The sequence below is a fragment of the Bos indicus x Bos taurus genome, chromosome 7, assembly GCF_003369695.1.
Source record: "Bos indicus x Bos taurus breed Angus x Brahman F1 hybrid chromosome 7, Bos_hybrid_MaternalHap_v2.0, whole genome shotgun sequence".
In the NCBI taxonomy this organism is placed as follows: domain Eukaryota; kingdom Metazoa; phylum Chordata; class Mammalia; order Artiodactyla; family Bovidae; genus Bos; species Bos indicus x Bos taurus.
Genome location: NC_040082.1, coordinates 101113244 through 101123933, shown reverse-complemented (window position 1 = coordinate 101123933; position 10690 = coordinate 101113244). Strand labels below are relative to the sequence as shown.

The following is a 10690-nucleotide window of genomic DNA, read 5'->3' as shown; positions in this document are numbered from 1 at the left end:
GCTTGCAATTTGGTAGATAATGTCTCTCTGGGGCTGCGATTGCCCCCTTCCAGCTCTGGCTGCCTGTCACTGGAAAGGGATGGTCTGCAGCCAGCTGGTTCTGTTCAGCCCTTTGTTCTATGCGCGGACCTGGCGGTGTCTTAGGGCTTTTCGCATGGTAGCTATCACACAGTCTGGTTTGCTAGCCCAAATTAGTTTGCTCTGATTACCCTCGGGGCGTTCAGGCCTGACCCTTACTCTAAGCAATGCAGCCTGTGCCTCCCTGCCCAGCCCCTGCTTGCTAGTGGCAGGTGGAGGCATCTGTACTGCTTCTCTGCTGGAGGAGTTACCATTGGGCTCGTAATCTGTGAGTTTTAATTATTTACTTACTTTTCCTCCCTATTATGTTGCCCTCTGTGCTTCCAAGGCTCGCCACAGACTCAGCAGTGAGAGTGTTTCCTGGTGTTTGGAAACTTCTCTCTTTTTAAGACTCCCTTTCCAGGATGGAGCTCGGTCCCTACCTCTTTTGTCTCTCTCTCTCTTTTTTTTGTCTTTTATATTTTTCCTACCTCCTTTAGGGGTGCCTGATGTCCTCTGCCAGCATTCAGAAGTTGTTTTGTGGAATTTACTCAGTGTTTAAATGTTCTTTTGATGAATTTGTGGGGGAGAAAGTGGTCTCCTCATCCTATTCCTCCGCCATCTTAGGACCGCCTCTGTCTGACTCTTTGAGACCCCGTGGACTATAGCCAACCAGGCTCCCCTATCCATGGGAATTCTGCAGGTCAGAATACTGGGCTTTGTAATCATTCCCCTCTCCAGGGGATCTTCCCAACCAGGGAATGAATACAGGTCTCCCGCATTGCAGGCGGATTCTTTACCTTTTTAACCACCAAGGAAACCGGTGCCACCTGAGAATCCCATTGAACAGGGTAAGGAAATAAAATTTCATATGACTCCCATCTCCTCTACCCCAAGTCTGGACATCCCAGTGAGAAGAGAGACACTTCAAAGTGGGGAAAGAATAGTGAAGTGAACATCTGTACTTATAATTTGGAGTAACAAGAAGAATATGTGCCCAACGAACAGATATAGGGAGCAAAATTCTTCATAGTTGCAAATTCAGTGCTTAATGAGACACCATTGTTTCTTTTGGGTGTTCAAAGCCTGACTCAGAGACCGGTATTTCACGCCTTCTTGCCATCTTTCCAGGGGGAAGATTTCAATCTCTACCATCAACCATCCAGGGGGAATTTGTGATTCCTCCTGGAGACTGTCCTCTCAGAGATCACAATCCTTGAGTCTGAAAGCCCTGTAGACATTGTAGGAGTGAATCAGAGAGAAGGAAAACCAAGAACGTTTACCTGAGCCAATCCTCCCTAAATTATGGCCCGCAATTCACTGTGATTGGTTGCTTGTTTGCCTCATTAATTAATTTATTTATGATGGATAACAAAGAAGTGAATACTGTACTCAGCAAAGCAAGGTCAATATTGAAAATTAAACTGAAGTGTGTGTTAAGTTGCTTCAGTCGTGTCTGACTCTTTTGATCCTGCAAAAAGTAGCCCACCAGACTCCTCTGTCCAAGAGAATGCTGGAGTGGGTTGACATGCCCTCCCCAGGGGATCTTCCTGACCCAAGTATCGAACCTACATCTCTTACAACTCCTGCATTGGTAGAAGGGTTGTTTTTTTTGTTTTTTTTTTTTTTTTTTACCATTAGCGCCACCTTGGAAGCCCAATTAGAAGATAGAATGGGAGATGTAAAGTGCTTCTGGTAAAAGTGGAAAATAAGTCTAAGGATTGCCAAAGTCCAGCTCCAGCAGCCAGGGATTCAACCTGAAGGGGTGTGTGGTGTCAGCGAGAAACTGAGGCAGCCTCTCTTCTGTTTTCTTGGACTGCCTGTTTATTTCAAGCTTATGATTCTCTTGTATACTTTTACAAAAGCATTAGGTCAGAGGTTTGATATGTTTAGTTCCCATTGACCCAGACTTATTTTTCTCCAAAAATCATTGTTGCCCCTCAAAAGGAGTTCCTTCTTCAGCGATTCTCTTATCTACTTTTTCTCATGTGTCCTTGTGAATACATTGTAACTCGTGCTAATGTCTGGGCTGCATACCACATTCCTCAGTTTATTTATCTTTCTAAGTCCTGTTTGCCCCTAGTATCCTAAGCTCATTCTTTCTTAGAAAGGGCTTCTAGCTAATAATATCTCTAAAGTCCCTAATTTCTATAAGCTATAGTAGAATATGCTAACATTACACCAATCCTTAAATCTTTAGCTTCTAACTATTTTAATTATTCCTAAGCCCTAAATTCAGCAAACTCCTTTGTCATAAAACACTTTTCTCACAAATGGGCTTCAGATAGCAATCCCTCCCATGGCCTCAAGCTGTGGCCTGCGTGCTCACCCTGGAACAGTCTTCTGTAGAAGTCCTTGAACAAATGTTGATGATTAACTTTATCAATTATTCTTTAGAGCAGCTGCAGAAGGCTTTATGCCTTCTTATGCTCCTCTCAAAAACAATAAGCACCTTAATATTCTCTTCAGTCAACTCAGCTGAGGAAAGGGAAAAACAAGTCAGAATCACAAAGCCTAACTCCTTCATATCAGGTCCATGCCTATAGAACAAAGGGAGGGGGTTTAGGGCCATGCCTCTATTTTGTCAGTAATGCCTAACGTGGCTCCTGACAAAGGATCTTCATAATTAACTGGAGTAGAGAAATATCCTTATTAGCAGAGGAGGGAATACACAGTGAAGTGGTGGCATTCTTTTTATTTTAAGAGATGGTGCATACTTGATTGTATATTAATGAGAAACACAGACCAAAGAATTCTTGAAAGGATTCTCTTGCAATAGCATTTCATTAGATATGTTTCTCATGGTATCCTCTCAGTGTGGGTATTCACATGAAAGAAAATTATATAATATATCAAACCAGACATGGTAATGACCTTTACTTTCAATTATTTCATTATCTGTGAAGGTGAATATATTTTTGAGTTTGTTAGATATGTACTTTCTCCGTTGTAAATTGTCTATGGGAGTCCTTTCCTTTTGTATAATGATGTCATAGTTTTTCTACTGCCATTTTTCTTCACATTCATTAAAAAAAATCAAAAAGGGCTTTCTGTTTTTTTCGTTGTTTTTTGTTTTAACCAACTAGCTATTTTACATTTGGTTCATTTATGTATGTACAGATTTTTTGTTGAAGAGGGGAATACTAATTTTCTAGAGTTATTGGGAAACATCCCCTCATAAGTCAATGCTTTGAAACTCCATGGGACCTAGTAAACACAGGTTATCATTCTCAGATTTGGAGAAAACGTTAGATCAAGGTTGAGATTAGGTGTAATGAGGTGAGACTTCTGGAAGGCAAGAGAGTTCATGGAGAACTAAGAATAGACTGGATTCACCTGATTTCTACTAATCTGGTCTCTTGGGAACAGAGACTCAATAGCAATTATTTTCTTTGTGTTCAGGTCAGCGTCCCATGGGGAAATTATGAACTCAGAAGTTGGGACAACAATGGAAACGGTGCCTAAGGGAGCAGCCTAGGGAGCTATAACTATCTCCTCTGCTGTAATTCCTTAGTGTGTTCATTCCTGGTACTGGAGAGTTGCTTCTGGAGTTTTATCATAGCTCAGGAACCAAGGCTTTGCTCCTTCCTGTTGGCTTGTCTGGAAACAGAGTTTCTATCTCCATTGCTAATCATCCAGACAGCAATTCAGACATCCATACAGAGATTTTTCTCATAGAGACATTATCCAGGTACATCTGAGAACTCAATAAGTAGGTGAGGGAAAAAGTTTCAGAAAGAAATGAACCTGAACACTTTTACCTAAGCTCACATAAGAACCAGACCACTCTAGCGCTAAGACAAGAGATTGCCATGTGTCTATGCTAGAAAGACTAATTAACCTATAATTAATTCACTTCATGTGGTAAAAAGAGAAGTGTCTTCTGAACTTAGAAATACAAGGAGTATTGTTGCAGCTAACTCATGGAATAGAAAGTTCAGCTTAATGAGAATGAAGAAGGAATTCGAGGCATAGTGTAGTTCCCGTAAAATTAGAACATGGATGAGGATATTTACAGTTAAGGGGAGTTGTATTATAGAATATTAGGTTCAGAGTCTTGTGCAGTGAACTAAAGGCAGTTTTTAAATGCTTAAGATGGGATGTATTTGAGCATTTATTTACTAGAAAGACTCTTTTTTTTTATTGGATAGTTTGTTTTTATGATATTGAGCCACACGAACTGTTATCACATTTTAGAGACTAATCCTTTGTCGGCTGCATATTTTGTAAATATTTTCGTGTTTTGCATCTTTTATTTTCATGTTTGTCCATGTATCATGTTTATGTTTGAGTATGTTTGTGTGTTGATTAGAAACAGACTAAGGGAGGTGAATATTTGTTTGAATTGATGTCCCTCATGTTGGATATCCATATGGATTACAAATTGTACCTAATATGAAAAAGAGTTATGCTAACAAGCTCTACGTTACAACTATTTCATTACTGAGAGGTGGGGAAGCAACAGTGACACTTGAAACGTAGGGGAAAAAATCAAATTCATCTCATTGGCAGTGATAACCATTCATTTGTTAACAGGAAGGAACTATTCTATTTGCTTATTGAATAAATCTGTTGAGCACCCCCCAGACAGTGTATACTACTCTTTTACTACATAAAAGAGAACATTAGCACTTATAATGGTTCCATTGACCACCCGTGACAAAAAAACTAATATATGGTACATACAAGATTCAAAACTCAGTTTTCAAAAGACCAGAGTCTTTTCATATGGTATCATTTAAAAAAATATTTCACCATTTCAATATTTTAATGTACAATGGTTATTGTACCTTGCATATTTTCTATTTTAAATTGAGAATTTATTTCCTATGACCATTACTCTAATGGAATGTTTAATCAGTAAAGGCTCATAACATTGTGAAATGTTTGTTTCTCTGGAGATTAAATTGTGTGTATGTTCTTCCTGATTTATTAGGTATTCTGGGCATTGATGAGATATAAGTGGGGTTCGAATATTGCCAGAACCAATAAAATTTTTTTTCTTATCACAATTTCTCAGGAACCACGTGAGTATTCTAGATCTTTTCATCTACTGATGTGTAGGTCTCTCCTCTGTTTTTAAATTGATTTTTATATTTTCTTAAATACAGGACACAAAATGGTCATATAAATATGGATCTTCATGTTTACATATCCATGGGAGGCTTACCAACTGGAATTTGGGTATTATTTCTACATTCTTTTATTTACTGAGGTAACATTGGTTTAAAACTTTGCATAAGTTTCATGTGAATATTATATTTTGATTTCTACTACAGTGTGCTCACCACCAAAAGTTCAGTTTCCATCCTTCACTACACAATTGTCACTATTTACCCATTTTGTCTGCCCCCAATGCTCCCTGCGACAACTACTGTGTTCTCTGTATCTAAGTGTTTGTTAGAGCTATTTCCTTCCATCACACCTCCTAGTTTAGATGAACATTTGTCAAAAATGGTAAGACTTATTTTGCCTGAATAGTATTCCATGGTAGACACCTACCACATCTTCTTTATCCATTCATCTATAAATGGCTGCTTCCATATTTTAATTGTTTTCAATAATACTGCAATGAACATTGGTGTGCATATCTCTTTTCAAATTAGTGGGAATTTTGGGTGGTGTGGGTAAAATATTCAGAAGTGGAATTTTTCGATGATATGTCAGTTTTATTTTTAAATTTTGAGGAATTTCCACACTGTTTTTCAACACTGGCACCACCAATTTATATTCCTACCAACAGTGCATAAGGGTTACCTATGATCTTCATCCTCTTTAACACATTATTTCTAGACTTTTTAAAAATTTATTTATTTTAATTGGAGGCTAATTACTTTACAATATTGTATTGGTTTTACCATACATCAACATGAATCCGCCACAGGTGTACACGTGTTAGCCCCAAGCATCCTGTATCCTGCATCGAACCTGGACTGGCGATTCATTTCTTATATGATATTGTACATGTTTCAATGCCATTCTCCCAAATCATCCCCCTCTCTCCCTCTCCCAGAGTCCAAAAGGCTGTTCTATACATCTGTGATAATAGTCCTCCTAATGTGCCAGAGGTGATATCTAATTTTGGTTTTTCTTTGCATTTCACTAAAAATTAGTGAGGTTGGACATCTTTTCCTGTGCCTGCACATCTTTTCCTGTGCATCTTTTCCTGTGTGTATGTCTTCTTTGGAGAAGTCCATTCAGCTCTTCTTCCAACTTTTGAATTAGGTTGTTTGTAGTTTGATTGCTGACTTATATGAGTTATTTATAAATATTGAATATGAACCCCTTATCTGATACATTATTGGTGAAGATCATCTCCCATTTAGTAGGTTGCCCTTTCATTTTATTAATGGTTTGCCTTGCTGAGCAGATCTTTAATTAATGTAATCCCATTAGATTATTACTTTTTCTGCCTTAGCATAAGTATCTAACAATATATTTCAAAAGAGTGTATTGCCTTTGTCTTCTTCTAGAAGTTTTATGATTTCTCAGGTTTTGCATTCATTAGTTTAACCCATTTTGAGTTGATTTTTTTTGTTGTTAGGAGTTAAATTTTTATTCTCTTTTTGCAATTGTAAGTGTGTTTGTATTTGAGGTTTTTTTTTTTTCCTGCTAGTTCATCATTATTGCTTATAAACATTGTAGTTTTTTATATTGATTTTATACCTGTAACTTCATAGTATTCATTTGTTATTTCTAATAGTAGTTAGTGGGATCTTTACAGTTTCCTACACAAAAATTAATGTCATCTCATCTGCAATTTATAATAGACTTACTTCCTTTCCAATTCCAAAAAGTAAATGTCTTTTATTTATTTTCTTGCCTCATTACACTGACTAGGATTCCAATACTATACTGAATAAGAATAGGAAGAGTGGGTACCTTTGTCATGTTTCTAATCTTAGAGAGATAGCATCTAGTTTTTCAACATTGATTATGATGTTAGCAGTGAGTTTGTCATATATGGTTTTTATTATGTTGAGATAAATTCCCTCAATACCCACTTTATTGAGAATTTATATGGTTAAAGTTTTTATTAATCTTTTGAACTCTCTTTCAACATCAGCATCTTTTTCTGGATCTACTGAACTAATCATATGATATTTATTTTTCACTATGTTATTGCTATTTTCCATGTTAATTTACAGATGTTAAAACATCCTTGCATTCCAGAAACATAAACCACTTGACTACACTTTTTTATGGTGTGTGGTCCTTTTAAGAACCATTGTATTTTTTTGTTAATATTTTGTTGAGGCTTTTTGCTCTATGCCCTTCAGATCTATTGCACTATATTTTTTTGCTCTCATTGTTGTTCTAGTTTGGTTTGAGAATCGGGGTAAATTTGGTCTCATGAAATTATTAAGGATGGTTTTCTCTCTTTTAATTTTTCAAAGAGTTTGGTGAAGATAGGTAGTGTTTCAAAGAATTCACCCCTGAAGCTGTCTGGTCCAGAACTTTTGATTTGGGGGAGATTTTTTGTTACTGTTTTAATATCTGTACTTTTTAAAATTTAATTAATTTATTTATTTCACTTTACAATATTGTATTGGTTTTGCCATACATTGACTTGAATATCTGTACTAAATGATAGGTCTATTCAAATGTTCTATCCTTTCATGATTCAGTCATGAAATGTCATATAATTCTAAGATTCTGTTCATGTTTTCTAGGTTGTCCAATTTGTTGACTTATAGCTATTCATAATCTTTTGTATTTCTCAGGTATTCACTGCTATTTCTCCCTTTTCATTTATGATTTTATTAATCAAAAACTTCTGCCTCTCTATTTTTTTTAGTGTATTTAATAAAGGTTTGCCAATTTTGTTTGTCTTTTCAAAGAACCAGCTGTTAGTATGACTAATCATTCCTATTTTTATAGTCTTTATTTCATTAATTTCTTCTCTGATTTTTATTATTTCATTCTTTCTACTGAATTTGAGCTGTGTCTTCTTCTTTTTCTACTTCCTTTAGATATAAAATTAGATTGTTTGTTGAGAGCATTCTTGTATCTTGAGGTAGGTCTGTGTTCTTATAAATTTCCCTCTCATTCTTTTGCTCATCTCAGAGATTTAGATATGCCACGTTTTCATTTTTGTCTTCAGATATTTTTTTAATGACTCCTTTGATTTCTCAATTGACCAATAGTTGTTCAGTAGCATGTTGTTTAGCCTGCATATATTCTTGATTTTTTTCAGTTCTCTTCTATAGTTGATTTGTAGTTTCATACCATTGTGATCAGAAAATGAATCATGAAATTTCAGTCTTCTGAATTTATTAAGACTATTGTTTACCAACATATGGGAAACAGTACTCTTGAGAAAGTTCCATGTGCACTTGAGAAGAATGTATATTCTGCTGCATTTGGATGGAATGTTCTGTACAAATCTATCATGTCCATCTGGCCTAATGAAAACATAAGGCTGTTGTTTCTTGTTGATTTTCTGTCTCAATGAGCTATGCAATGATGTAAAAGGAGTGTCAAAGTCCTCCTCTGTTATTGTGCTACTGCCAATTTCTCCATTTAGGTCTCTTAATACTTGCTTTATATATGTCAGTTCCTCTATTTTAGATGGATGTATCTTAACAACATTTAGTATAACTTTATCTTCTTCATTTTTAAGGTCTTTCTGAACTCTCAGTTTGAAAAAAAAGCACCCTCATCCACTGTCTTTACACTTTTTTATACTGTTCATAGAATCTGTCACCATGTGGCATGATATAAGATATTTATGTGCTTATATTCTTTATCATTATTTTTTAGCTTTTCTTTCTCAGAATTTTAAACCTAGAAAATGGCTAGTATTCAGCATATATTTCTCAAATAGATAAAAATATTTCTCATTAAAACTGTGTAATGCATGATCCCTTGAGAGAAAATCTGAAAGCTTTCTCCACATCATAATCTAACTGGGACTACCTTAGCAATTTAGATCTGTTTTTTCCACTTAGGTCAGTATTATGCCTCTCTCTCTAACAGAATTCCTAGTCAGAGATATTACAAAACATCCTTTAAATGTGAGGATTCATTAAAAATACAGATGAAAATATGGATGAATAGATAGGTAGGTAGAGATAGATATAGATGTAATTGTAGCATTTTCAAATGAATAATGCCCATTTGGGTAAAAATGATTCATGCAATTTTTTTTTTTCATTCCTAGTCATCAACACCACAACATGATACCAGGAAATGATACACAAGATTCAGAATTTCTTCTTCAGGGATTATCAATGAAACCAGAGCTACAGCCCCTCATATTTGGGCTTTTCCTCTTAATGTACCTGATCACTGGGCTTGGAAACCTGCTCATCATTCTGGCTGTCAGTTCAGACTCCTACTTCCACACCCCCATGTACTTCTTCCTCTCCAACCTGTCCTTTGTAGACATCTGTTTTACCACCACAACAATCCTAAAGATGTTAATTAATATACAGAGCCAGAGAAAAGCTATATCCTATGAAGGCTGCATCAGTCAGATGTATTTTTACATGCTCTTTGCAGTGCTGGATGATTTTCTTCTGACCATGATGGCCTATGACAGGTATGTGGCCATCTGCCACCCCCTGCACTACACAGTCATCATGAACCCTCGACTCTGTGGACTTTCGGTTCTGCTATCCTGGATCATTAGTACTCTGCTTTCCTTGTTAGAAACCTTACTTGTGTTACGGCTGTCTTTCTGTACAGATTTGGAAATCCCTCACTTTTTCTGTGAAATCAAGCAGATTGCCCAACTTGCCTGTGATGATACGCTTCTTAATGATACCATTATGTATTTTACAGCAGTGCTGTTTGGTGGTGGTCCCCTGGCTGGTATCCTTTACTCTTACTCTAAGATAATGTTCTCCATACATGGAATCTCATCACCTCAGGGGAAATATAAAGCAGTCTCCATCTGTGCATCTCACCTCTCAGTTGTCTCCTTATATTATTGTTCAGGCCTGGGAGTGTACCTTAGCTCTGCTACTGCTCCCCACAACTCTCATTCAAGTGCAACAGCCTCTGTGATGTACACCGTGGTCACACCCATGCTGAACCCCTTCATCTACAGTCTCAGAAACAAAGACATAAAAAGAGCTCTGAAAAGAGTCATTCACATGGTAGTTATAAACAGGGAAATTGTTCTGGGTTTGAAGCAGCATTCTTGAAGAAGACCTCAAGCTTTGGAACAAAAACTCCTATTCTTTGATTTTACTGTGGATGTTGAGCTTGCTTTTTCTATTTATTTCCTGGAATTTCTGTTTCTTTGACTTTTACACTTTAAATAAATTGTGCACTCACTTTCTGAAGCTTTTTCCTCTCTCTGATGAAAAGACAGTTATCCCCATTATCCACTTTCCTATTTTCAAAAAGTTTTTCCTAGCCTAAGAGCAGAAAGACTTTGAAAGTCTGGTTAATTTCATGGTGCTACATGGATTACTTATGAATAATTTCATCTCAGATGATATATGCACATGCATGCGTGCTCAGTTGCTTCAGCTGTGTCCCACTCTTTGTGACCCCATGGACCACAACCATGGATTCTCCAGGTGAATATACTGGAGTGGGTTGCCCTGCCCTCCACCAGGGGATCTTCCCAACCCAGGCATTGAACCCACGTCTCCTGCATTGCAGGCAGCTTCTTTACCAC

General features: G+C 36.8%; 1 protein-coding gene across 1 annotated transcript; it reads left to right on the top strand.

Moving 5' to 3' along the window:
• The first annotated feature begins 9236 nt into the window (after nt 1-9236).
• On the top strand, nt 9237-10208 carry LOC113896431 (olfactory receptor 7A17-like). Its single transcript, XM_027548621.1, has one exon. It carries the CDS (start codon nt 9237-9239, stop codon nt 10206-10208), a length of 972 nt encoding a protein of 323 aa, XP_027404422.1.
• The last annotated feature ends 482 nt before the right edge of the window (nt 10209-10690 follow it).

What these genes read in the sequence shown, in the direction of transcription:
- LOC113896431 (XM_027548621.1), top strand. Translation starts at nt 9,237, where the DNA reads ATGATACCAGGAAATGATACACAAGATTCAGAATTTCTTCTTCAGGGA.